The 27,883-nt window shown below is 39.4% G+C and overlaps 4 protein-coding genes across 10 annotated transcripts in view; 3 read left to right on the top strand and 1 right to left on the bottom strand.

Annotated features, from left to right (window-relative positions):
* LOC144082204 (uncharacterized) overlaps window positions 1-18,126 on the top strand; it is a 53,926-nt gene extending 35,800 nt beyond the window's left edge. Inside the window, exons 2-9 of one of the 3 annotated variants that reach the window (XM_077609164.1) lie at window positions 1,377-1,475; window positions 7,979-8,044; window positions 13,930-14,041; window positions 14,420-14,563; window positions 15,743-15,856; window positions 15,932-16,102; window positions 16,280-16,408; window positions 16,898-18,126. In XM_077609164.1, the coding sequence (XP_077465290.1) occupies window positions 13,940-14,041; window positions 14,420-14,563; window positions 15,743-15,856; window positions 15,932-16,102; window positions 16,280-16,408; window positions 16,898-17,116 (879 nt within the window). In that variant the 5' untranslated portion in view covers window positions 1,377-1,475; window positions 7,979-8,044; window positions 13,930-13,939 and the 3' untranslated portion in view covers window positions 17,117-18,126. Of the gene's footprint in view, window positions 1-1,376; window positions 1,476-7,978; window positions 8,045-11,513; window positions 11,694-13,929; window positions 14,042-14,419; window positions 14,564-15,742; window positions 15,857-15,931; window positions 16,103-16,279; window positions 16,409-16,897 lie in introns of those variants that run through there. The other 2 variants (XM_077609162.1, XM_077609163.1) reach the window with 2 other exon arrangements.
* LOC144082207 (putative alpha-ketoglutarate-dependent hypophosphite dioxygenase) lies at window positions 17,128-20,923 on the top strand. Its single transcript, XM_077609168.1, has 7 exons — window positions 17,128-18,529; window positions 18,692-18,834; window positions 18,912-19,122; window positions 19,186-19,277; window positions 20,026-20,165; window positions 20,244-20,348; window positions 20,460-20,923. The coding sequence occupies exons 2-7, from the start codon at window positions 18,705-18,707 to the stop codon at window positions 20,544-20,546; spliced, it is 765 nt and encodes a 254-aa protein (XP_077465294.1). The 5' UTR covers window positions 17,128-18,529; window positions 18,692-18,704; the 3' UTR covers window positions 20,547-20,923.
* Window positions 20,924-20,936: 13 nt separating this feature from the next.
* LOC144082206 (glutamine amidotransferase-like class 1 domain-containing protein 3, mitochondrial) lies at window positions 20,937-22,394 on the bottom strand. Of its 3 annotated transcripts, none has more exons than XM_077609166.1 (4): window positions 22,349-22,394; window positions 21,994-22,111; window positions 21,353-21,792; window positions 20,937-21,269 (listed from the first exon to the last, which is right to left on the bottom strand). In XM_077609166.1, exons 2-4 carry the CDS (start codon window positions 22,099-22,101, stop codon window positions 21,077-21,079), a joined length of 741 nt encoding a protein of 246 aa, XP_077465292.1. In that variant the 5' UTR covers window positions 22,102-22,111; window positions 22,349-22,394; the 3' UTR covers window positions 20,937-21,076. The 3 variants fall into 3 exon arrangements, with proteins under 3 accessions (XP_077465292.1, XP_077465293.1, XP_077465291.1); XM_077609167.1 differs by having other exon boundaries at window positions 21,353-21,554; window positions 21,621-21,792; window positions 21,994-22,390; XM_077609165.1 differs by having other exon boundaries at window positions 21,994-22,390.
* LOC144082203 (uncharacterized) lies at window positions 21,079-27,117 on the top strand. Of its 3 annotated transcripts, none has more exons than XR_013303191.1 (9): window positions 21,079-22,919; window positions 23,463-23,576; window positions 23,734-25,407; window positions 25,621-25,720; window positions 25,818-25,966; window positions 26,247-26,359; window positions 26,505-26,594; window positions 26,664-26,782; window positions 26,859-27,117. XR_013303191.1 is itself a non-coding variant. In XM_077609161.1 (9 exons), exons 1-9 carry the CDS (start codon window positions 22,874-22,876, stop codon window positions 26,967-26,969), a joined length of 2,520 nt encoding a protein of 839 aa, XP_077465287.1. In that variant the 5' UTR covers window positions 21,079-22,873; the 3' UTR covers window positions 26,970-27,117. The 3 variants fall into 3 exon arrangements, 1 of the variants encoding a protein (XP_077465287.1); XM_077609161.1 differs by having other exon boundaries at window positions 26,660-26,782; XR_013303192.1 differs by lacking the exon at window positions 26,859-27,117 and having other exon boundaries at window positions 26,247-26,429; window positions 26,506-26,594; window positions 26,664-26,721.
* The last annotated feature ends 766 nt before the right edge of the window (window positions 27,118-27,883 follow it).

Below are 27,883 nucleotides of genomic sequence, written 5' to 3'. Positions count from 1 at the left end.
TTGAGCAACAATTTTAAATGGTAATTATCAATAACCTTCCGGGCGACCAAACGTCCGGCGAACAAAGGTCCGGCGACCAAACGGCCAAGTACTGGTAAATTGCATGCTTTTGCATGTTTTTATCCGGAATTTCCAATTCAAGTTGAGCCTCGCTCTCCACTCGCCAACAGCCTGCCTTGAGCAAAGTGACATTTTTGATTGCCGTTACGCCGTGTCCCCATATACAGTCAACTTGACCTAAGTTATGAGAAAAGAACAGTTCTGACCTGCCAGAATTCACACATCATTACACCACTATGAGCCTTTGCTCATATTGGTTACTGTCAATCATCCATGTCCTTAAGGAAGGGGAAGTTTTCAGGGCAGCAAGTCATCTTCAAACTACCTAATTACACTTAGGAAAAGCAAGAGTTACATCAGCATGGTAAAAGATGGTCACACAGCGGACTGACTTACATTCTTTGCAGCCACAATGAAACACTTGCGTGAGAATGAAGCCAATGTTGGCTATCCCTCTTGTCACCTTAGTTCCCCAAACGCTGCCTTTTTAAACAAGTGCTCGATCTGCCAATACCTGTTTCAGTGTAATATGTCCTCTTAATCCATGGTGTGTGATGACAGGCTATTCTATATGATTAGGTTGGTGGTGTTTGCCCCCAGGCTAAGACATTTGTAGCAAGAGATTGAATTGAGCCGCCAGAGTCATTGATTGAAGTTATTTTCACCTTCTGAATGTGCAGTTTTGATAAATGAGAAATTGGGTGGGGTAGTGGCAGGCTCCAGCAGGATACTCCACATCTTTTTTTCCCAGCCCATCCTTCAAAGTAGAAGTGTAGCCAGATATGATTTCCCTACACATGAAGCGGTCTGTGATTATTTGCAAAAAAACAAATTTGCAACTTGCAGGACCCCCTGCTATGACCAGAATGACTTTATTTTTATTTTTTTAAGGAACAAAAAAGTATTTCAAATTTCCCAACGCAAACTTTTGTTCAAGTCAGTTTGCAATGTTATTCTATTCACAAACATGATGCCATTATTTTATTATTTAGTTAGAATGCACCTTCAATTCCTTTTTCACAGCTTATATTGTGTACTCTGGATTGCTAGCAGCAGTCTTCAAATAACAAAACATGAGAAATGAGAACTACTATGTCCACGCAGTGATTTGAATCTAGAATCTTTTGCTGTGTTGACAACCGTAATGCTAGTTTGCCTACTTGCAACTTAAGTGTATGTACATGAACATCGATCAAATACAAAACTGTTATCTGCAGATTTGCAGTTTTGTTAAAAAGAAAAAAAACAATGCAAATACTTAATCAGCAAAATTGTCCAAAACATTGAAACTGTCTTGTATTTTTCTATTGCTTTAGGTGAAATGCGACTTGTTTTAGATGTGCAATCCTGGAAGAATTTGCAGTGCTCAGATGTGGAAAAACCCCAATACCAAACACGACAACATGCTCCAAAAGGTCAGAAATGTGATATATATATATATATATATATATATATATATATATATATATATATATATATATATATATATATATATATATATATATATATATATATATATATATATATATATATATATATATATATATATATATATATATATATATATATATATATATATATATATATATATATATATATATATATATATATATATATATATATGAGTTGCTTATACCTGTAATGTTTGGATTTAAAATGTTAATAAGATATAATGGCTCACGTAGACTACTGCAAAGAAAACAACATCAGCAACATATTTAGGATGCTTGCAATGCATATTACTCCAGTGTCACCAAGTGGTTTGTTTTCCCTGCAGTGTTAATCGTTTGCGTGCCTTTAGTTTGATGCTCAGTGAGTAGGCACAGCCCGGAGTGCAAATGTCCTTCAGCAAAAACACATTGGAAGCTCATGAAATACAACCGTGCAGAACATTTTGCCGGTGATGTTTGACAAGCCTTGACCCCGCACGCTGACTAGACTCTCCCTTGTGGACAAAAAGCAGGGTCCATGTTTTTTTTTTACTTTGTGTGTGTGACTGCATGTGTGGAAGCAAAGGCATCCGTGAGAATGAATGTCAGACATTTTGGATGTCTTCCAAACTGATATAGTGAGGTACCACTGTTTCTTCCCCCCTAGGACCTGGTTGACATTTAAATGGTCTATGCCATGAACAATGGCATAAAACAAGGAGTGTTGTTGCAATTATAGCCAAGGTCAGTGCACTGCAGTAGAGTTTACCTTGATGTCAAACGTTCACCGAAAGCTTACATAAGGCTTACGATCCCCTAAATTCTCGCGGACTTAAATTCATTTGATTTGAACGCCGCCATCATTTTGAGCACAGAAAACATTACGCAGAAACTCTGACTATGCCAACGGAATGATTTTTAACAAGGCTCAATTTTTCTGTTTACCTGCTAAATATTCAAGGAGCAATGTTTATTGATGAGGTGTCACTCAATCTGAAGCGGCGCCACTGCGTGGGCCCTGACAGTAAACACACATGACCCAAACACACACTTTCCAAGACGCTTTGGCAAACACGGAAAGACTCACTAAAGATTTGAAGGTCATTTGGCTCCTGTATGTGGTCATTAGTTGGCTGCTGTGTGGCATGCACAAGCTATTTCTCCAGTTAATCCCTCTAGAATTGCATATCCCGCTTTAATTCTTATTTCCCGTCTCCCCAATTGTCTCTGCCCACATTCATTTTCTTTCTCTAACATTCATTTTCATTCCACTCAAGAATCCAGCCCCCTTATAGCTTGCCACGGATGATCCCACCCTCTGCCAGTCACACTTGCTTATCATATCAACACAATCCCACAAGCACCCGTCCTCAAATATAGCCGTCACTGAAAGTTTATCTGTCACAAATAACCGTCTATGTATTAATTCTTATCTATTTTAGGCAAGAGCTGCATAAGGACACACATATTCAAACATTTGCCATAACACACAACTTTATTTATCAGACTGAAAATCGCACCCGAGTACAAGTCAGGTTTGGAAATAGGATTTTATTTGAACAAAACCATCATTATACTACTGTAATAGCATTACAATGGGGAACAACAGGCTAATTAGGCATCTATTAAACATAACATTGTAGCAGTTTTCAGATAACTTAAAGAACATGACATAATTTGTTCCCCCGAACGCTCAATCTCACTCCAAATCAAGTCTGCATTTTCAATATCTTCAATATCTCACCTGAACAACTCCACCAACTCTGAAAATAGAGGACATGCTTAACTGTTATTTGAAATACATTGGCAGAGCAAAGCCTGAAAACTTACTATTTCACTGAAATTACAACACGCACAATTGGTGGCAGTAATGGACCTGGAATGTGAAGAAAACAGAAAGGGGCCTTTAACAGTCTATTTACTTGGTCGCATTCGGTTTCTATTCCACTTGTGCTAATATTGAGTGGGAGGCTGTTGCTACTCCAGTGTTTAAAGCATAAAAGCAGGGGGAGGAAAAATCATTTTACTTGGGACACTTGCCGTTTTGCAGATCAATTTCCAGGAGGCATTTTATCCTTAAAAAATGTTAATCCTGCAAATTAAAATTTGTACCACAGCCTCAATTACTGAGGACAGATATAGGGATGTCAACTAAGAGAAAATAATGCACAAAGAAAAGAAACCCAAGAACACAACTATAATTACAAATCATACAGATTCCTACAGGACTAATATTATGCCTGGATGTCTGTGTTTAGCGTAATTGGTGGTGGAATTTTTCTTCAAAAACAATATGCATCCCATTTTCACGGGATTAAAATTGTCTGACATTCTTGGCAGTTTCTGCAAATCACCACAGGTCCTCGGTTAATACTAATCTTGTGCTAATTGGATTATTCAAAGCAAACCATTCACACTTCCAGTCACACCTCAGAAAATATAGTCTTCTATATATTAGTATTATGAAAACCATGCTTGCCCAGTAAGAACATGAAAGCTCCACTAACGAAGGTCATCGCATGAGAAATTATGACCTCCCAACATTGAGGCAGATGGGTTAACCAATCATCTACTGTCTACCATGAACCTATACGCATACAGACGGAATGCCTACTAGATATTTACACATAAAATTGACATTGCATCAATATCCCAGATTCACCAAATGTCCTGCAAACACTTATATAGTAAGATGAACCATATGAATACGAGCACAACTCCTGCAAGCTGGAGCTTCATGATTGCTTATTTCCGTATTGTCAATGTTACCTCTGCTCCGACCGTCTTGTTCAATGATTGAACGATGTTTGAGCACGCGTAGGTTTGTTAAAAAAAATCCTGGGTCGCTTGCAAAAATGCAACGAGAAAAGTAAAAAAAAAGTCTGGGCCAATGATTTCCAGTCTGTACCAAAGAAAGCAAACTATGGACTTCCCTGTAGTGAATATGCCTTTAAAGGCTATAAAGTTCTGACAAAAATTCTGTGACAAAAAAAAGCAGGAGAACAGACGACATCATTTGAGAGGCAAAGCACACCTACACACCAACCTGATGATCAATACCAAGACTGGAAAAGCAAACGGAAATAAGTTTTCTGCCCTCACGAGAAAAACAAAACCATTAAATTATAGCATTTAGGCTGTCCTTCTGTTGCAGATGGTGCAAGCAGACATTTTGCCCCCTATTTTTGAAGGGCACTTAGCACCATGCGAGTAGACAGATGGAGACGCGGAGAGGTTAAGATCCGGGGCGACTCAAATGGCGTCTCCCCGTGTGAGCCGTGACAGCGAGATATAGACGCCTCCGGGTGCCCTCGCCGTGAAGCTCAGCAGCTGTTCATTCGTTCATCTTTTCTTCGACTAACCTGGTGAAACCGACGCTGACTCAGCACCGAGCTGATCCCAGCTAAAGTCACGCCTAGTTCTTTCCGTAGCAAAATGTGTGAAAACAACTGGACTGAGCTGAAAAAAAAACAATCGATTGTTCAAAACTTTGAGTTTGTGGTGGGCCAATAGTACGGTTTACCAAAAAGGAGAGAGAAAGTGAAACTTTGCCGAGCCAATATCTCTCATAGTGGCATTAATGGTATTCTCTAGTCATTAGAGCACACCCTGGGGACCTTCGTGACGTATTAGACATATCCCAATTAGGGCCTGTGGTGAGCTAATGCTTGGAGCCTGGGTCGAGGGGCAATAAGACAAATAAGGAAATTTGGCAGGTTTAGTTGTTTTTTTGTGAAAGCAGCATCAAGCAGATGAAGGTGAGGACCTAAAAAAAGGATATGCATTCACTGCTGACGTTAGCAACAGCTGTCAGTTATTTTTTGGGGGGTGGAAAAGTTTTGGTCGGAGTACCTGAAACTTACCTTGTGTTAAGCAATGATGCAAGACAAAATATTTTTGGGAAACAAAACAAATAGCTTACAATTACTTCAATTACTTTTTCAAAACCTATCACATCATTTTTGAAAATGATTTTTTTTCTTTTAAGTTAGGTTAGGTTAGGTTAGAACTTTATTTCAGCCCGTATTCGGGAAATTTCTTGGTTGCAGTAGCAAGACAGACACAAGACACAAGACATTGTTGCCCTAGGTAAGGTATTTTGGTCAGTATTTCACCATCTACCTCGAGCGGCTGATTAGTATCATATGTCAGTGATTTGACGGAATTTCTTGAAATGTCAATTTATCAGAAATGTTTTCTTGTTACCAAAATGCACCCGACCAACAGTTCTGACTACAGTGAGAATCATAGTCTGTCTGTAATTACTCGCCTTTTAGCACTATTAACGACGATCAACATCCAATCTATTTTGACTGGAAGGGTTGGCAGTGAGTCAAAATGGATCGATTCAACATTTAATGGCCTCGATAGTAGTGAATTAGTTAATAAACCAATAATCATAGTAACAACATTTTATCTATTGAGAAACTTTCACTGGTCAAAGACAGCCACTTTTTTTCCCAAAAGTGACTGCTCCATGAAAGACAATCCCATCTTATATTGCTCACATTTATGATAATGTAAGATTGCTGTAGAAGTGAAGGTGGGCTAAAGTAGTGAGAAGCCAATAGCTCATTTTTATGATTTTGTGAAGAGCATCCAAAGCTGGAAGGATATTAGCAGATGAAGGGAGATTTACAGCCTGTCTTACATCAGGAATATGAACTTTTCCTATTTGAGACTGTGGTAGTCAGACTTTCAAGGCAATCCATTTTTTTTAGGAGCTGATCAATCTCTCCACTTCAATTGGATTGTGACAAATGCTTGAAGGAACTTGATTTTCTAGTACAAGAGGGTATTTTTTTTACATAGTGGTTAATTTGCCATTTTCAGTTTTAGGACCTGGCGTCCTCATGTGTGGACATCACATTTTTGGTTGTCACAAGAATACAATGTTAAATTTTGGACTACAAGGGCCTGGCGTCCAGTTATGATGTAAACATCATTTTTCTCAGAAACTACATCAAGTAAAAAGATGTTTTTTGTTTGTTTTTACACTCATCAGTTCCCAATTAGCAAAAAAATATCAAAGAGAAATAAAATGGCATGCCTTGTGAGAGTCTGGGTGTTAGGAAGTTAAATTATGTATATAGTGTTTTGAGTGTTAATACAAGATATGTAAAGAGAATGGAGTTATTGGCAGGGTGAAACACAAATCAATGAAACAGTAAAAAGGACTTTGGTCCCTCTTGGCCTATTCTCATTAGGCACTTGGTTCACAAGTGGCAGGGATCATACAAGCTCATGTTTCTTATGGCTTGACGTCAGATAAATCAATGTTTCAGCACTTGCTACACAGTCTGTTTCCCTATTGTGTGCCTTTACTTGATTAAACACATGGAACGAACTGTCAACGGGTCGACCCCATTTTGAAGTAGCCCATCTGAATGTCTCAAAGCTAAGAGATAATATCATCATGTACTAGTTAGTTACTAGATTATACACTATATATTGCACTTGCCCACAAATTGAAGAAAACTCAAATATTCTCTCTGTCCATGACCCATCTTGCCAGATTTAAAGATTTTTATTCTCATGTTTCACATTTATTAGTTCGTATCCTTTTTTTTTTTTTTTACATCTCCCAGGCTTGGTGGCCTCTGAGAGCTTATTACGAGCTCTGCTTTCCCCTTTCCAATCAAATGCAGCTAATGATGGAGGGGGTTTCATAGTTAGAAGCTGGCATTTCTTAATTTATGATTCCTATTTGGCATTGGAAGTGAAATGTGTAAACGGCACCCTTAAAATTCTACACCATCAAGAAATAATGTTAAAAAAAAACGAATCTGTTGTTATGAGGCTAAAAAGAGCTTTCAATTCATTAGTCGGTTAATCATGGCAGCCTAGTATGCAGACATTACATTACAGGAATAAAACCGTAACTACGATGCCATGACATAAATGAGTTTGATTTCCCTGCTCTATACCTTTTTTTCTCTAACAGTGTTTCAAGATCTGAATAAGCACAGAGCTAGCCTGCAGAAAAATGAGATATTTGGGAGGCAGTGTTGTGTGTTATTGAAAAGAAATTCTACTGTCACTACTCAACACCCTTTTGGCCCAACAATATTTATGAGACATACCCATGGTGCGATAGACAAGCTGTCTTTTGAACTTGTTTTCCTTTCTTCTTTAGAGAAAAATGTATCTACACAATGTTTTTTCTCAGTTTTATCACAAATAGCAGATGTCCAAGCCTAATTTTAAACTGTGTTGATTCTTCTGGCAGGCTGACAAGTAGAGACTAAAAGAAAAAAAATGTGAGAGATTGACATAAACCAAAGATTAACAGTCTTTTTTTAAGCAATCCGATGTTACTAAACAAAACTGTCATTTGCCCTAAAGTTACATCAGTTGCTACTTTGATTAGTTGAGCGCAATATGTCCAAAAAGTATCAGATAAATAAAACAGAATACACTGGAAATTTTGTAGGTGGCTTCACTATTACTGTTGAGTGATGTTTCGTTGCGTCTGTTCTTTCTTGCAGATGCGAGTCTTACTGGTAGGAGCAGAGAAACGTGGTGGACTACATTTAAAATTATCTACATTTGTGGTGAGTAGTCGCTTTTGTACATTCTACCTAATGCTTGTGTCTCACAAGCCTTTTGTTTGACTCTGTTGCATTCAAATCCCCATAAGTGTATTACAGTGGCGGGCCGTCAGGGCCTTCAAGGCCTTCTCTGCCGGCCTAAGAAATATCTGAATCATATTATATTTTGTCCATCAATACTTATTATTCCAAATGGTCTGTTAGCTTCCTTTCATTAATTTTCCCCCTGGTTGCACTGCTTCGAGATGTGTGTTTTCATATTGAAGCATTTAACCAATCACATTTCAGCCATTATTTGTTGCTAGGGTCAGAAATCTGCCTCAAGGCCTTCACAATCAGTTCTGCAGGCTCTGCTGCATTAAACAAGCGTCGATAAGACTGTTGCTTTAACCAGTCAGATTTCGAGTTGGCAACACCACAATGCCTTGTCGCAGGCGTAGGGATACGTCATCGCCTTTCACCAAATATGATTTGCTAGTAATTAGCCAGAGCTACCAAAGTGTATCTGTATTTAGCTGCACAAGCAAATATAGTGTTGTGTTGATTTAAAGCCATTTTCAAGACGGACTATGCCAGAAATAGGACAGGACCGGCTCAACTTTCAGCATTAGCTTCGATGGCGATAAAAAAGAAGGAAGAAAGAAAGGCGGATGGATATTGTGTACAGTTAAAAATGATTTTAGGTGATTAAAATATGGCTATATTCCTAAATAATATTTCAATTGTATTAGGTTATTATCGATTATTTTTTATGTGTCGCAGCTGTAGCTGCAGTAGAGGTTTTATAGCCATAAAATAGTTTTTGAGGGATGGATTGATTTGCTGAAGGCATCGCTAGAAAATGCACGGACTGCCGCTGGTGTATTATACTGTAAAATGATGCCCTGAAAAAAGAATATGTAAGCAGCTCCTTAGAGCTGGTCCCCAAAGAGAGTTGCTAACGTGGACAAATTTAATCAATTAGGTCGTGGCGCTTTGACAGAATTTGTCAAAGTCGGACAACCGCTTACTTCTTAAACAAGATGGTGTCCAGGACGTAGCCACTTCCAAAGCCCTCAGTCAGCATCTGTAACATTTCACTGTCACCTTCAATCAGTGACCCTGGATTTGCTGCGCACACCGCTGCCGCAAAGGACAAAAATGCGGGCGATTCTGCTGCAGATTGGCGGCTCTCAGTCCCTATTTGTCTTTTGATCATAGATCAATCTCTGACTTAGATGTCCTCTTAACTATTCCTGAAGCTCAAGTGGATAAATGAGCTATTCACCTCTGTGTTGTGCCCCTTCTTAATCCCCCTCGGAAGTAGAAGCCCATTTGTCCTTGACTGTGACGGATTCTCGGGTCAATACAGGCAGTGCATTGCTGTTGTGGGACTGCCTGGCAAAGCCGCTGCTTGGCACAGCAATACTCTGACTGGAAACAGAGCTAGATGGAAGTGGCGTGTGAAAGGAATCACCCGAGCGGGCCTGACCAAGCTAGTGGACAGCCGTGATGCATATTGTTGCCTCGCATACCCCCGTCTCTAGGCAGAGTGTTGGATACTTAAAGTTCTCTGTGGGGAGCCAAATATAAATTGCTTTTAGTGATTGAACTCAGGATTAACTCAATGGATGACAGTTTTTTTTTATTTGTTCATTTTTCAACCCGCTTATCTTTACGAGGGTCGCGGGGGTGGTGGAGCCTATCCCAGACAATAACAGGCAGTAGGCAGGGTCCACCCTGAATTGATTGCCAGCCCCCTTTACCTCATTGGCTGCCAGTGACAGGGGCTAGATGTTCATTTTATTTTGACCGGGTGCTGCAATTTTATATTCTATTGCCGTCAATGGCAGCGAAAGAGTCAACATAGACACTATTAGAGGAATTTTTTGGAAACAACTCGTTGGTCACTTTAATAACCTCTTTTCTTTTTTTAAATGAACTGTCAGAATCAAACACTCTCTGAATAATAATGTTATGAATTCTATAGTGTCCCTGAATTTTTCAAACTGCACAATAGAAGCAAACCTAATAAGGACAGCCAATTAATTCAGCTTGTGGTAATAAAAAAGACACCTGCGCTTGATGAGAGGAAAATAATTAGAACATTTTTTTGATTCCCGCGATTGTCCTTTGGATGAGCATATGATTTTCTAATTAACCTACCACAGTGAGGACACTGGTGAATACAATCAGTCTGACCCTTTCATTAATTTTCATGAATCTATTTATGACACTGTTATGATCAGTTACTGCTGGGTCTCGCATTATTATGCAACACCACAGTCTGAGCATGCTAGCTGAAGAAAAGGGAAGACCTATTGTGCATCGTCCATTGCAACAAGCTCGTATCATTAACATTAACAAACAAGTCCAATGTGGAAGGTCAAACTGGTTTAAATGTTAATAGTGTAGATCATTAACTCAAAGATTAACACATGATTTTAAAATTCAAAGTGGCTATCAAACATAAAACTGTTTTGAATTCACAAAGAACCTATTATTTTATTACATGATTATTTTTTATACAAATATATAAATGGCACTTAAATATTATTACATGAAAAATGTTATTTCAACCATATGCTGTCTTAGTCATAAATCCAGCTTTGGTTAACATCTAAAATGTGTAATAAAGCATTCGGTTATCCTCACCTGATGTAAAGATTTTACAGTTAAATACAGATGTTGACACCATTAGTCAAGTCGCATTTATTGGTATGTATACCCCTTATACTAAAAAACACAAGTTTTAAATAGCAATTTTTTTAAAGACCATTATTTTTCATTAACTACCTTTGTAGACGCATGTCTTTATGTTAAATGGATAGACGGCATATAAAACCCGTACACTCTAGCCAAAATAATCTCACTTATTAAAAAGACAATTTCATTTTTTCAGATGTCCTAAAGGAGGAAAGCGTAAATAAATCCATTGAGCAGATGCAAAAACTATAAAGCGCGTCACACAAAACCTTACTTCCTCCATTTAAGATGGAATAATTGTGCGATTTTCCACACTGAAATGTCTTGTGCAACTATTTTACACGTGGTCATTTAGTATGACTAATCCCTATTTATTTATTTAATATTACATTTGTTTGTACAGCCCTTCTTTTGTTTAAACCCTTAGCGTGAGTGTATATGCATATACCTGTGTACAGTATACAGCATTAATATGTATATTTCCTTTGGTATGTTTGTTCCACTTGTTTTGTTGAGGATCTTCTGGTGAGAAAAGCATACTATATTCGGCTTCCCACTTTCTCTCCAGATACAACACATCCAATATTAATTGACCCAAGTTTCCCCGAGTAACATTCGGAAAACTGTGTCATCACCTTGTGCAATTTTGAATACATTTGCAAAATGGTTCGAGCCAAAGCAGCTTATCATTGTCAGAGTGTCATTTCCTCTTCTCAGCACTTTAAATCACATGAGAACGACCTCTGCGACTTCCTGTTTTGTTTCGCGTCCATGCCGACATTGGCTGTTTACCTTAGAACTCAGTGGCTATTTGCGAGAAGAGAAACATTTGTTATTTAGGAATGACAATTTGATCAACCATGGATCAAGAGAAGCTGGTTTTGGCATCTTTATCAGCAGCAGATAAGCACAAAAATTCATCAGTGGCAGGCGAATTCACCCTTAGCAAATCTTCTGAAGCTCTATGGTATGTATGCTCAATATTTCGGGACGCAAGTCCGATACAACAAGATGTCAAACACTGGGGGTTAATAAGATATTGACATGACTTTAGCTGCTGTTAATGTTTTCCTGGAGATATCATCTATCGATTCATTCTCCATCCTCTCTATGACTCTCGTCTTTTGTTGTTGTTGTGATGCCCAGTAACGATTTGTTATATTTTGGATGAATTTACCCTCTTGATCACTATTTCAGAGGATTACACGTCACTTTTAAAAAATAAAAAATAAAAAAAAGACAGAGAGAAAGTATGTCGCCCAATAAAGAAGAGGAACAAACAGTGACCACGTACTTTCCAATGAGGTCATCACAAGTGATATTATCTTTTCCCCTCCATAATCTCATGTCTTGTCATCTACATGTTTTCCTTTCATATAATAATCCCCTCATGACTAACCAAATGCTGACAATATGCAGCCAACTTGTCCTTAGATACCGGCAAGCTTGACGGATTTGTTATCACCCTTTAACGTAGAGCGTGACAGGGTTATTAACATATTGTTTGCCATGCAGTGGCATTTTGGTGCCCTTCCAAGACAGAATACGAGATGAAACTTGTTCAAATTGGGTAACATTGTTTATCAACTGTCAGACATGAAAACTATAAGGGATATAGGACAGCATCCAAAGGGCTTCCTCGGTTTTTGCGGACCCGAAGTCAACAGAAATAGTCACAATTTTTATCATCTTTCAAATTACTGTTGACAACAACCACCATAGAGAAAAACTAGGCCACAAAGCAAATTCTGTTTCAGGCAAGTTTGTTTATTAGGGAAAGGAGGGTCACCGTTTTTCCTTTTTTTCCCTTTTTTTTTTCTTTTTCGTTGCGAGCCCTGCAGCGTCCGTGTTCGAGTGCTCTTCTAGGAGCGTGTCTTCTCTATTCCCTCTCTTGCAAGCTTTTCCTCTGAGACCTCACAACACCTGAAACCTCGCACCATGCCCAAGCAAATCGCTCTGACTAATTCAAGTCTGCAAGTGTTTTCATTTTGCTATCATCCAAAAAGATTCATTAGTGATTTAAGATTTGGAGTGTAATGTAAATTGGATATGATGGTAAACATTTTTTTTTCTGTCTTGAGTGCCTCTTGCGACTACACATACGTACATATGCGACGTACATATGCGTGTGTGTGCGTGGGTGAAGATAATGGCTTAGGTTTTATTCTCTGAAAGTGCACTCACTCTTTGTGAGTGGGTGTTAAAAGTACCCTGAGGTTCTTTTGTGCATATGTGTTTGCTTTTATTCATGGAAATTTCTGCTACTGCTTTCCTCCATGAGTAGAAAGTACTACTACCGTGAGTAGAAAGTACTAATATGTTGTAGTTGTCACTGGAAAAAGGTATCTTTTGATTACTTTTTTTTTTTTAAACACAGACTGCAATTTATACTTAGGTGCGACTTGTATATGTTTTTTTTATTTTTTACAACCATTGATAGTCTCCACTCTACTTCCAAAGTTGGCAGAGTTGTTCAGATGTGATACTGAAGTTGAACATTTTACCACATATTTAGTAGTGTTTTGGAGTGAGATCAAGTGTTTCATAAACAACTTATTTTGCATAATAAAAGTCAAAGTTAATGTAATAATTATTAATAAGTTTCGTTTAACACAGTCTGTGGTTAGCAGTAAGTTGGCTATTATGAGTCGGGAACGTCCACTTGATATTTGGGCAGAAGGCAACCCAAAAAAAAATGCAAAAAATATATAGATTAGATTAGATAACTTTATTCATCCCGTATTGGGAAAATTTTTATTGTTACAGTAGCAAGAGGGTCAGAATACAGACACAGGAAAAGAAATTTTAGGCATAAATAAATAGGTAAAAAAATAAATAAATAAATATACAAATAAATATATAAATAAATATATAAATAAATATATAAATATATATATATATATATATATATATATGAATAAATATATAAATACATATATATAGTATATATTTTAGATGTTTACCACTATGATTAAGGAGAAAGGCTGGCGGATATGTCAAATCCTGGGACCGTTGCAAAAATTGCAATATGTAAAAGGACCAAACCAAAAAAGATGCATTGTATTTTGGCCTGGACCAAAGAACGCAAACTTTAGACATTCCTGCTGTGAATACGAGTCTCCTCTAGTTCCCAGTAAGGAAGTACTGGATCTAAGTGCTGTATTACTTTTATAGCGGTCAACTTTACTGTTGGTTTCTGCCAGGTCTGTGTCGATGGAGAAGCAAGCCGCAGACAGTATGAGCGTCACCTCTGCTGACCAAGAGAAGCTGCTGCTTCTCAACAAAAACACAGAGCTACGCAGAGTCAACAAAGAGGTACAAGTTCACCTTTGCAAATTTTACATTCCCGTACACTGGCTGTATTGCTGATGTTGGAAACGGCACGCTTCTCTGTTGAAATCAGAGGATGTGGGCGGTGTGTGAAAAAATGCTACTGAGGTGTAGAAATGACTTTTACTCCCACAAATCACACAACCTTGATCTACTTCCTGTAGTTTGACTGAGAAGAAAAATGATTCCATCTCCGGAAAAAGCTATTATTTATTTCTATTTCACATGAACTCAACGCCTGATGAATGTTGGATTCCATTGCATGATTGATCAAGAAAGGCAGAATAATCCAGTTGCAGGTTCATGGAAATCCCATCAGATCTTGATGTGAACGTTGCTAATGATGAAAGGATTGTGTTGCAGCTGATGAAACTGAATGACGAGTGGGACCAGATGTATCGTAACACCACTGTGGAATTACAGCACAGGCTGGAAGCTTTGGAAGTCGAAAACGCCACCCTCAAAGATCTAAATGACAAATTACTGCTCAAAGTTGATAACCAGCAGGTAAACACACACTATCATAGGATTGATCATTTGGTGTCTATTGTGAGTTGAAATGAGTTAATAACTAGAAGAAGTCCAATCCATTTGAAGTGGGACCCTCCCATACATATACATATAGTACAGATTATCGTGTCTGCACTACTTAACGATTTTTCCCCACTATTAATTATTTAAAAAAATATATATATTTTTTTTTAAGTTCATAAAAATGTAAAACTCCACGCTGAAACTCATAAGCGGAAGCCACTCTTGCTACTAGAATTCAGCACTGAAGAAAAAAAATGTTATAATAGTGATCCTACTTTGCTATTTTTCGATTATCGCGGCCATGTCTGCTCTACATTAACCGCGATATTCGAGGGATTACTGTACATATACATATATACCAATTCAGGGTGTCCTCCGCCTGATGCCTGTAGTTAGAAAATGAATTAAAGGATGGCAAAACTGCCAAATCGAATTTAAAAGTGTAGCCATCCATACCAATGACTGATATAAGAGGCTTACTTCACTAATGAAGAGTAATGAGTGCAGAAAGAAAGGAAACACAGGAAAGTCATGCAATTCCAATTCTGAGCACACATTCTCACGGGACTGCTATTATAAGAAGACGTCTGTGTTTGGCCAATTATGGCCAAATTATCACGACAATTTTACAGACACGTCTCCTGCGATTACTACAATTCATCAGTCGTTCCCAGATAATGTAATACTTTGCGAATCGGCTTTTGTCATGCCTCTGGCTATGTCAGGCCCGTGTCACCGGCCTGCCTCATGTCCCAAGTAACTTTGACGATTTGATTTAGTTACGTTGTCCTTGTTCTGCTTTTATTTTGTAAGCTAGATTTTTTGATCTAATAGTTAAAAGTTCCGCATCGCTTGTTGTTCCCTTGCATTTGTGTCCACTGCTGGCTCCTTGTTAGCCTCTTCATTATGAAAACCGCATTACACAGGCACAAAGCTACAGACTGTAAAATCACAGACCTTTCTATTTCCAACTGCTCAGTTGTGTGGTGCATGAAATGGTTCTTTCCACCAAGTATGGATGTAAAATCACTGAACTCTAGAATTATGCATGTAGAATGGTAGGGCAGCCCAGCGTGGCTCTTCTGCTTCAGTTCTTGCCTCTGGTTTCCAAATTCTTAACCACGTAACACAATTTACTGATGTTTGTGACAGAGTGCAAAGGACTATTACGGGCAGGCGCTCATGCTGGAACTGAAGAAGAATCAGGAACTACAAGACTACGTCAAGGTATTGGAGGGCCGAGTACCCAAGCCACTTCTCCAAAAGGTACTTTCACCTTTCCCTTTTTCTGCACGGTGATAATCTGACAGCCATGACACGGGTTATCTTTTATCAAAACAGGACACGGTCAGGGCAAGCGTCCCCGACGCTTTGTCCTCAAGCTCCCCCACGTCATGTGTCTCAAGGGCTCCTTTCAGTTCCGAGGGGCAACCGCAGGCCAAAGCCACGGGCTGCGATTGCCACCAAGAAGTTCTCCAGTTAAAAGAGCAACTGGAAGCAATGAGGTGTCAGGTGGGCTTTTTATTCGAACACAGAATACAAATGCTTTTCACTGTTGCTATGGAGAAAAAGTATGGAATTAGATGGACAAAAGCACCACCAAGTGGTGGCTGCATTCTTGTCCTGCAATTTTCTCAGGAGAAGAGGACAAGACGCATTATTTATGGATGATGTTCCATGTGTCCCCAGACCGAGATCTACGAGGCGGAATATCAGATGGAGCATAACGTCCACAATTATACAAAGCAGGATAATCAAAGACTCAGGAGGAAGCGGGAAGAAATGCGACAAAAGGTGGATCTAATGCAAGAGCAGGTAGTAGTATTCACTTTTTTTTTTAGATGAATTGACTTTACTGGCAAGTTACTTTGAATCTTAGCACTCAGATATTTTCCTGCTGGTCACATGCCTTCTCGTGTTGCTAAGCAGAATTTGTGGCGCACACTCGAAAAGCCAGCAGGAACAATATGCTTAACATACATGGTTTTGTAAAAAATATATATATATATATATATATATATATATATATATATATATATATATATATATATATATATATATATATATATATATATATATATATATATATATATATATATATATATATATGGTATTTATTTCATCATATTTTTAATTTACTTTTTTCAAATCTCCGAAAGTTGGTCACCTAGTCAATTTGGAGTATAGACTTTGCTTTATCTTTGATTCTTTGCTTTCAATTGTACAAAAAAAATGTATGACTTGAACAAATGAGTGGACTACTAATCATATTTTCATTTCACTTTGCTTATTCATCATTGGTCATAGCTTAAGGTGTACGAGGATGACTTTCAACGAGAGCGTTCAGACAAGCAGATGCTGCAGAGGCTGCTGCTGAAAAAAACTGCAGCCAAAGGGGAGCCGGTCCTCGTGCATCGTTGCAATAATGGATCACAGACACAAGGAGGAGACAATTGGACACAGACTGCAAGCAGAAAGCAACATCATCCTCTGTGTCCCAAGCACCCAAACAGAGGCCAAAACTGAGCAGGGAGGAAACTTTTAAAACATAATATACTTTAGTATTGTTTTTCAAGACAGATTCGCATCAGCCTTGCTTAGATATAGAGCATAAACTGGAAGCAAATCAAGATTGTTTTCTGCAATACAAAATAATTGCAAAGTGGTATTTTAACTTTGTGGGTAGACTGTTGGCATTTAAAATTGCCCAAAACTAAAAATATGTTGCCAAAAAATTACATGTTATGCAATGTTCTAGACAACATGTATCAAAGTGGCGGCCCGGGGGCCAAATCTGGCCCTCCGCATCATTTTGTGTGGCCCGGGAAAGTAAATCATGAGTGCCGACTTTCTGTTTTAGGATCAAATTAAAATGAAGAGTATAGATGTATATTAAATTTCCTGATTTTCCCCCTTTTAAATCAATAATTGTAATTTTTTATCATTTTTTTCTGTGTTTTTAGTTCAAAAATCCTTTTGTAAAATCTAAAAATATATTTAAAAAAAAGCTAGAAATCTAGAAAAAAACTGAATATTCAGTGCTTTTAATCCAGTTCTTTTAATCAATTTATCAAAAAAATCTAAATATTATATCTAAAATGGTCCGGTCCACATGAGATCTGGTCACCATGAATGTGCCCCGCCAACCAAACTGGGTTTGACACCCCTGTTCTAGACAGTATGACATGTACTATACTGCACTACAGCCAAAGTGCCCCAATATGTGAAAATATGTCTATTGCGAGCTAATATTGATAACGGTTTTGAAAAATATATAGCATACAACTATGCAAAAGAGTAAAAATGTATACTGGTCTTTGGTGAAATTATACAATTCCACGAATCTATAAATACCATGCGGATTGTATGATTTTTTCAACATAACAATGCTGGACTTTAGTGCTTTAGAAGGGTTGAAAAAATTATAATCCAGTCTTTAATCATTTTGTACTCCTCTTTTTTTGTGAAATGGCTGTCTTTTGCCACTTTAAATTTTCACAAAAAATATACCCAATAAAATTAATTCTTTAAATTTGCTACATTACATGCCATCTGTCTTCCCTCTGAATTAGTCTTCATTGCTCCACTCCAGCTTTTCCAACAAGATGGCAACCACTTATCAGGTTTCCTACTTCCATATTACATTGCGCTGATGTGTACCAAGCAGGAAATTAATTTTCACCAAAAAAAAGCTCCCTTTGGAGTAAAGATCCAAAAGAACAGGTGCAAGGTGTATGAAAGAAGACCTTTTGTCACGAATCCACAATGTGCGTCACAGTATCTTGAATGCCATTCCTCTTCCTTGTCATTATTTTCCATCTCAGCACAATGACAGATGAATTTCCAGTAGTGTCACGCTGCTCTATAAAGTGTCCGGAGGTTGAGCTCCACTTGAGAGACCTCGAAAAAGGCCTGCAAAGACGACTGGACACAACACAGGTATACTTGTAAATTCCATTAAACACTATGCCCGACTGTTGTAGCATGTACTTGCCGTTGGTATTGGTCGGTAGTGTGTTTTTCTGTGGTGTAGGTGGGCCTTATGTCATCAGAAATGCATAAAATAGTTTGTGGAACAGTCGTTATTTTTGCTGAGAACAGAACGCCGGCAGACATGACTGCATCTACAAGTGAGCTCCAGGAGACATACGAGCACCAGGGCTACCTCTCAGGCCTCCCCGTGTTGACCGACGGCGAGCTGAGGAAAGCCAGGCTTGCCTTTTCCCAACTGGAGAGAGAATTTGGTAAATAATTTTAACTATTTCTTCTAAATAGATCTTACGATCCACTTTGTTTTCTTGTTTTTTTTTTCCATCATCAGGTGAAGAGTACGCCCAGTACAGCCTGCACAATGTTCACTTTCAGTATCCTTGGGTGATGGCTTTGACCAAACACCCTCGCATTTTGCGAACGCTCCAAGCCATCTTAGGCCCTAACATCATTCTGCTAGATTCGCGTTTCATCTGCAAATACCCAACGACAGATGCAACAGGCACTCAGCTTCCATATGTGGCCTGGCATCAGGATATGAGGTGGGTTGGTCAAATTTACGTTATGGGAGCCGCAATGTGATTTCTGTTCATTGGTGTCCGCAGGTATTGGGGTATTGCCGGTGGCCCAGTCGTCTCTGTGTGGCTGGCTCTAGATGACTCGCTGAAAGAGAACGGTGCCTTGCAGGTTCTCCCAGGTAGCGTCTGGAAAAAGCACTCCGGTCTAACAATATATTTTGAAACTAAATTCCATTGATTCTAATAAATCCATCAATTACAAAGATATCCATCCATATACGTCCTCCAATTCTAAAGACAGATAAAGCTGTAAATTGCAATGAGGGCTTTATATCTCTAAATTCTAGTGTCAGCTATATGCCTAAACTCAAACAAGTGTATATTTGTATATTTCTAAAGATGGATCGTCAATGAGCATGATGACTATATCTATTAATTCCAATGAATGCTATGCATTCATTTCCAATGACTGCTATAGTACGGTAGATGGATCACTATATTGATCACTTTCCAATGATATATCCGTCAAATTCATAGAAAAATAATCACAAATAAACCCCACAATTGAAAAAACATACCTTCATCAATACATATCCTTCACTTCCAATGACACGTAGACGTCAACTCCAATGGGAATTGCCAAAAAGTTACTAACCAACAGAGCAAAATATCCCCACACAATTTCTTACTAAGTCGAAATTGCATTTTGTCATTTTACTATAAAATTAAACATCTTGGAGAACTACTACTTGTAGGAAATATTACAAACACAAAAATGCCACATGGGGTTTGTCTTGGTAGATAATAATGATGTTAACAATAATGTTTAATAATCTTTCTTTGCCTTTTGTGGGACTGTAGTGGGCTTTTTACTTGAAATGAAAACAATCCATTAAAATGAGGCCCCGTTACATATCTGCTCCCTAGGTAGCCATTGTTCTGGCATGTACCCCCATCGACAAGCCATCCGGCCCGGAAACATGCTGACAGTCAACCAGGAGATTCCAGAGGAGCTTCTCCAAACTGACCAAGCTTTGCTTTGTCCTCTCCTTGCTGGACAGATGTCTGTAGGTGTACATTTTACCTGACCTTATATTTGTACAAAATTCAGATCTTGAACAGATTTTGACAAAGAATTTTCACAGATCCACGACGGCCTTCTCGTGCATGCCAGCGATGCCAACACATCCCAGAAGAGACGTTGTGGCTTTGTGATTCGCTACGTTTCCACCCGTGCCTATCCAACGGAGGTGAGGAAAAAAAAAACTGAGATGTTTCTCCTAGTCCCACTAGCAGGAAACAATTATTGATAATTTTGCCCTTGTTTTTTTGAATTTACTGGAATTTTCTTCTCCTTTCAGGATACTAACCGTCCTCGACAATTCCACGCGACCATGTTGGTTAGTGGAATGGATCAATTTAAACACTTCTCAAACCAAAGCCAGTAAAATTGTATGACTTAGCATTTGTTAGCATGACTAGTTTCGAACACGAGCAGACATTCTGTTGACTACTCTACAATATGTTTCAAAAACAAACAAACAAAAAAGTAGCAGTCTCTTGTGTTCAATGCTAATGAATGTCTGAATTTTTAAACAAGATAATACAAAAGCCTTTTGGCCCGACATTCCTGAGGTAATTCTATTCTATTCTATTTCAATGTGATGAAAATATAGTACATATATTGTAGGTGTACATTTTACTTGACCTTATATTTGTACAAAATTCAGATCTTGAACAGATTAGTAAACCTAAGAAATCCACACCATCCTCTTCCACACACTTGTGACACTCAAACATGTATAAACATAAGTCAAAGTGACGACATGTGATTTCCAACTTTTCTCAGTCTTTTATTTCATAATTATTCAAATGTGTGATGATAACAGTGAAACCAGAACAAGACTTTTGTGAGTCAACATGACAGAAAATTCAATCCAAGACAAACAATATGCAAAAACAAGGACATTTTGGAGACCTAAGCTAGTTTCAGCATTTCCTTAATCATCACACCAATACCATCAAAGATCTTGTGAATGGGCGCGTTGCACATGAAAGCCGGAGCGGTGACGAGTTTGTGTTTGACATCAACGTGGGCTTGCTCCACATCTTTGTTCACGTGTTTGCAGCCCATCTCCTTTAAAGTGTCGGCCGTCTTTGCGTACGGCCACCTGAGAGAAAGAGCAGAGCAAGCCAAGGTCATTCCAATCAAATTGATTTTGCCTTTGTTGAGATGGCAAATGGAATCACTCACGTGTCACTCTCCTTGTCATGCCCCACCGTGAGCTCGCAACCAGGCAGTATTTTTCCGGCGAGAATCGGAGAGATGCAGCACATGGCCATTGGCTTTCCAGCTTTGTGGAAATCCTCGAGAATCTTCTCGACCTCGGAATTGATGGTGAAGTCCTTGTTTTTCACTCCCCAATCGCTGAGGTTTTTCGCTACACCAAAACCACCTGAACAAAAGACCAAGATGAAAAAATGTCTGGGAACGGCAGTCTGCGTAAATGAATGCATCGCACCAGGTATGACGACAGCATGAAACGCTGAAACGTCTAACTTGGCCAAATCCGTGATGTCACCCCTGGCAATTCTGGCGCTCTCCTGCAGCACGTTTCTCTTGCCGTCCGAAGGCTTCCCCTCGCAATGATCAATAACGTGTAACTGCTCTTGGTTTGGTGCAAACATCTGTGCCTGAGATACAGAAAAAGTTGGAAATTACACAAGCATATTTTCAAAGAAAGATGACCTTTTAAGTGGGAGTCCTTGCCAAAACACAGTACTCTGACTAATATTCCAATTTCTACACTTTTCCCACCACCTTCTAACACATCTCAGAGTGTGAGTGTATTTTCAAAGTTTACGTGAAAGTAGACAAAAATAGTGTAGTATTACTTTGGCTCCAGCCCGACTCAGATGAACAAGAACGGCCGACGCCTCGTGGATCTCGGTGCCATCGTAGACTCCACAACCGGAGAGAATAACGGCCACTCGCTTGGCCATGGTACAGCTTCTGTTGTAAATTGAAATTAGTTTGACGCCAGTAGACGTCCAATCCATTTGAAGTGGGAGTTATCGCTTCTGACAACATCATGCACTATTTATTATGCATTAAAAATGCATGAAGCTTAAGTCAACTCAAGTTTGGAGTCAGCATGGCGACTTTATTATTTACCCTTACACAGTACACACATTTATTACTTCAGCTAAAAGCAACAATACTTACTTATAAGCTAATAAACAGTCTCACCTTGAATAGTTCTACACAAAGTTTGTAGCAGTCAGTCAGCTCTCCGGGAAGGGATGTGACACTTGTAGGGTGTACCCTTTCTTTTTTATTTGCTTTTTCGGTTGTCCCCTCCCACATGGATGACCTCATGTCATTCATTAGAGTGCAGTTATACATCTGCATCTTTGCATTTATACTGAATCCTTCCTTTTGTTTATTTTTGTCTTCTTTCATACTTTTGGTCATCCTTCCTTGTATTTCTGAAACAAGTTTGAAGTATTGGGCATTTGTCATGGCTCTTTGACATTGTAATGGGACTAAAAATAAATTCTTTTGTTAAACACTTTAATGTGTAGACACTTGATAATACGAGTGTGTACATTTTATTCCTCACTTTTTCTTTTTATTACTAGATCATTCTTCAATTGACGTTGGGGTTATTTTCCAGTAATTTGACACTTCAATGTGTGACGTGGACATGATGTTGCTCCGCGGGTCTGTATAAAAGTGTAGCTGAGTTGAAGTTTTTTTCCACATCTCTTTGCAATGGCTCAGCTACATGTGTCTGTTGGTATACTGGGCATCTCTGGCGGTAAGCCTTTCATTCATACATTTATTTTTTAACTTGCCTTTGAATGGCAATGGTGTCTCTTTTCATGTACTTACACAAATATTTGGAAATACAGTATCACTCATATATACTACACGTATATTTTTGTTTCAATTAAGACTTTTTAAATTAATTTATAAAAACTGGGAATCCAACATTTGACTTGTTTTTATTTTCGACATTGACATTTAAAGATATTATTCAACCTTTCAATAAAACATTTCATTTTTTGCTAATATATTTTATCTATGAACTTTTATTTTATATAATATTTTAAGGTAAAAATTTACATGAGAACATTAAGAATCCCACATTTATGAATACGTTCTCACAAACATTACACAACATTGTCCTTTTTTACTACAATTTCAAACTTCTTTTGTGTTTTTCCTTTTGACTTATTTAGTTTCATTGACAGCAGGAGTACAACATCCTTGTTTAAGAACAGCAGGGACTCTAAGATTGAGCTCTGTGGAACACCTTTGATTTACTACTTAACTGATTTGTTTATTTTTTTTCCCTAAGGTTGTCTCCTACATTTGGTGAATGACTATGGCAGCTCTCCCCTAAAAGATTTGATCCCCCAAACTGCACTTGGGGTTCTGCTCCTAGTTATTTCTGCCATCGTAGCGTATGCAGGTTTGTTCAGAACTTAACTTTCAGAAATAATAATAATAATAATAATAATCGGACATAGGCCATGTCGTCATTACCACAACACAAAAAAGCCTACTTATTGTTTATATTTAGCAAAATCAAAATGGGATGTTTTTGTTTGTTTGTTTGTTTGTTAAAGGTGTATGTCGAAGCCTGTCCGGGGGGAGGTTGTTCTCCTTCCTGTGTCTGACAGTTTCGGCACTGTGGTGCGCCTCCAGTCTGCTGTACATCCTGGCAGGACAAGGAGTGCTCGAGGCCGAAGACCTCAGATCCTCATTCGTCCCTGGCTTGGCCGCATTTGCCTTGGCCCTGTTTGTCATCGCTGGCGTTGCGTTACTGGCCAGAAAAGTGCTTTTGTTCATCATTGCTATTAGCATCAGCTTAGCTTCTGCCCATCAAATCGCCAAACTATCGTCGGAAGGTTTCGGCCGGACCGCCACGGCTGCAAACTATCTTCTTGTCTGTCTCTTAGGGGGTTATTTCGGTTTTGGACATTTGTTGACCACTATTACTCATGGAAGAGTGGAAATTCCATGGGCTGGTGTTAAGACAAAACCCCAGGTCAAGACTGATAAACCGCGCAGGTGCGATGACCTCGCCTCAGTGGCCGTGGTGATGAATTTGTTGTCGGCCTCAGTCTTGGCGTGTCCTCTGTTGGGTGTGGTCCCTCGACTCTCTGTAGGCCACGTCCCTTGGCTTTGGACGGCAGGTATGTTCCAGATCGGTGTGTGCGTCCTCTTCTACCGAGCATTGGATCCACTTGCTGCTACTTTTTACGGCTTTACTGCAGTGTTGAAGTTTGCAGAAGGCTACAGTGGTCTCCTGTCATTTTACTCCATCGAGCCCCTCTCTCCTGTTCCCTTCCCGGTCGTCTTTTCTCTGCTTTTCCTCACCCTGACACTGTTCAGCTGTCAAAAGAGCTTGTTGGAGGCCATCTATCATCTTTTATTCGTTGCCTATTGTATAGCAATCGCTTCTCACCCTCAAGGCTTTTTCCAGAAAGGAAGTCAGGGTGTACAGGCGGTTATATTTATTGGCTCTGCTTGTATGCTTTTAATAACAACTTACAACATGATCTCTGCCAAGAAAATTCCTACAGGAGAGAACCTTTTTAAAGCCTTAGTAATCAGGAGGAAAGGCTTCACTCTCCGATCCCATAACAACGAACTCCATGCGCCCCACTTGGGGTACTCCAAGTATGCGGATGCTGAGGGTTTAGGCCATGCCTGTGGCGTGATAGCTACTTTTGCTATTACAGTTGGAGAGGGAGCTGCGTTTTCCCTGTTGGTGCTCCCTTGGGTCGTGGTAGCCGGCGGGCTCCTCCAGCTAATCTGCGGATCAGTCGCTTTCTCCCGAGGAAAAACCTTTGAGAGCACTGTTTTTATCCTCTACGGCACGTTGTGGGCAGTTTGGGGATCAACACGATACGCAGGGCTGTACACCAATGCCAGAGGTTTTAATGTGGCAGTTGGCATCATTGCGTTCCTGATGTTTAACATTTTGGTGACAGTCGCTGCTTTGTTTGTAAACATGGCCTGGTTTGTCTATGCGCTCACATTCCAGCTCATTATAATCAGCTTCCTGATGGACACGCTCGATGTGCTGCCTTATGGTTATGACATAGGAGTTAGCATTATCTTTGGCCTAGTCAGTTTTTATTGTTTTACAGCTCATATTTTCAATAGTACCTTCCAGTCACCTCAGATCCCTCTTGGGAAACCTTTGATTAAGCTGAGCAGAGTTCTGGGAGGGAAACTTTCTATATGTCCACATCTGCCAGCTCGAAAGGCAACATCTGTTCAACGAATTGCAGGTACGATTATAGAGTGGAGTTTGATGAAAGTTTTATATTAGTGTTTGCCTTCGGTATCGTTTAGGACAATCTGCTGTGTGCTATCAATTTACGCCGATACTATACCAATACGTTTAATTGTTTTTCTTTTGATACTAAATTACTGCATACTCACTTCAAAATAAATTGCTAGGTGGGTATAAACAATGTTGATCTCCAACATCACTCCTACAGACATCATGAAGAACGGTGGAATATGTGGAGTGCCCACTGACACCGTCTATGTGCTGGTGGCAGCTTGCAAAAGGCCTGATGCAGTTGTCAAAGCATACAAGTGAGTAAGCATTAGCAATCTTTCATAAATTAAGGTCATGCATTGTATTGTATTGTGGTTGCATTGGTTATTTTGTAACAGCTGAGCTTTTCTGTAGGGTGAAGAAGCAGGCGCAGGACCGACCCATGTCCATCTGGTTGTCCTCCATCAAACAGCTCGACCCGGTCCGACACTTGCTGAGCCCCCAGCTACTGGACTTCATGGAAGCCGCGTGGCCATCATCCATCAGCATGGTTATACCCAGAGGTGTGTACATTATATACTGCATAACAACAAAAAGGTTCAAGCAAACAACAACAATCAATTCAGCATCAATTAAACAGGTTTTTAATGTGTGCTAATTGGCAAATCTCAACTATGGAAAGAACACGGTGCTTGATGTTAGTATACCAAATTGAAAGGATGAACTGGAGCGTAGACATAACTTGTATCTGTCCAGTAATGCAATTCATGAGTTCCTTTGCTGCCTCTGCAAGATTGACAGACCTATTATACAAATTGCTGCCTAGTGTTGTCTCTCTTACAGGCCCGTGGATGGATGCCTTTGGTTCAGGAGATGCCGCAAAACACATCGGGTCCCCCCAGAGTATCGCTATTAGGAATCCAGACTGTTCTGTGGCTACCCACCTTATTGATCTAGTAAGGGGGGTTGACCCACTGCCCTTGCTATTGCTAAACACCTACGGAAGCTCGTGATAGGCCAATGAGGGAATATACAATAGTTTCCTTCTCAAGTATTGGCTTGGATTGTACTTAACAAATGTAAAATGAGTATTTGTTGCAGGTGGGTCCTGTTGCTGTGACCTCAGCCAACCCCACAGGAGAAGCAGACACGACCCACCACAATCAAGTGTATGCCAAACTGGGAGACAAGGTGGCTATAAACCATTGCCTGTTGTTACTTGTGATATCGTTCTTGTATTGACCTGAAATTGTTAGGTAGATGGAGTTTTATGTGATGGACCATCACCAGAGAATATCGCATCTACTGTGGTAGACTGCACGAATATTGAAAAGGGCCAAATTGGTTTCTTCCGAGTGGGTCTTATCCCTAAAGCTAAGGTCATTTCTAATGCAGCTCTTGTCATTTATCTCTCCGACTTGTTGGCACAAACTCACACTAATTGTCTGCCTGCAGGTTCTTCAAATTTATGAGGAGGTTCAGAGGCGGCACAGGCAGGGACAGACCAATCCTGTTTTTGAAACCAATGAACCGGAAACAGAGGTAGAGGAAAGCAGCAGACTTTAAAAAGTCAACATCAAGCACAGTCTCACTTAAACAGTCTGTTAAAATGTGGTACATTATACTACCTGTCCAAGCCTCATGGCTGGAGGGTTTTTTTCAATTCATGTGGATTGTGTATGACGATAATGTCAATAAACATATCCATCTATGAGATACTGAACTATGTGCAATTTTATATACAAGTATGAGTGTGAGCGTGAATGGTTGTCCGTCTCCTTGTGCCCTGCGATTGGCAGGGCACAGATTCAGGGTGTTTCCCCCCTGGTGCCCGTAGTTAGCTGCGACAGACTCCGCCCTGTAATTTTAATATCCTGAGTACTCGCCCATCTGGTGGCGCTATTATTTCATTAATTCATTCAGTTTCTGAATTTCGGGCACGAGGCAGGGGACACCCTGAATTGGTGGCCAGCCAATCGCAGGACACCAAGAGACAGACAACCATTCACACTCACACTCATACCTAAGGGTAATTTAGAGTGTCCAATCAGCCTAACCTGTATGTTTTTGGAATGTGGGAGGAAACCGGAGTTCCCGGAGAAAACTCAACCAGGCCCAGGGCAAACATGCAAACTCCGCACAGGTCAACTGACATTGAATCGAACCCAGGTCGCCAGAACTGTGAGGCTGACGTGCTAAGTGACCCTAGTGCTTACTTAAATGGTCCTTGAACCAGCACACTTTGTGAAATAACACCCGTGTATTAAAAAAATAACAAGTACATAAGTACAAAAGAAAATGCACACTGAGGAGAGAAGTTCTCAAAAACTTGAAGACAACCTTCAAAATCAATTTTCCCAGAAATATCTGCCAACCCGTCCCCTAAAAAATATTAGTAAATAAAAGATATTCTTTTCCTATGAATTGTAACTTTCTGTTTCATTTTGAATGTGTGTCCTTCCTGTTCAGCACAGTTTGCA

The sequence above is a fragment of the Stigmatopora argus genome, chromosome 9, assembly GCF_051989625.1.
Source record: "Stigmatopora argus isolate UIUO_Sarg chromosome 9, RoL_Sarg_1.0, whole genome shotgun sequence".
In the NCBI taxonomy this organism is placed as follows: Eukaryota; Metazoa; Chordata; class Actinopteri; order Syngnathiformes; family Syngnathidae; genus Stigmatopora; species Stigmatopora argus.
Note: the sequence above shows the minus strand (reverse complement) of the source record. Positions and strands in the feature narration are given on the sequence as shown.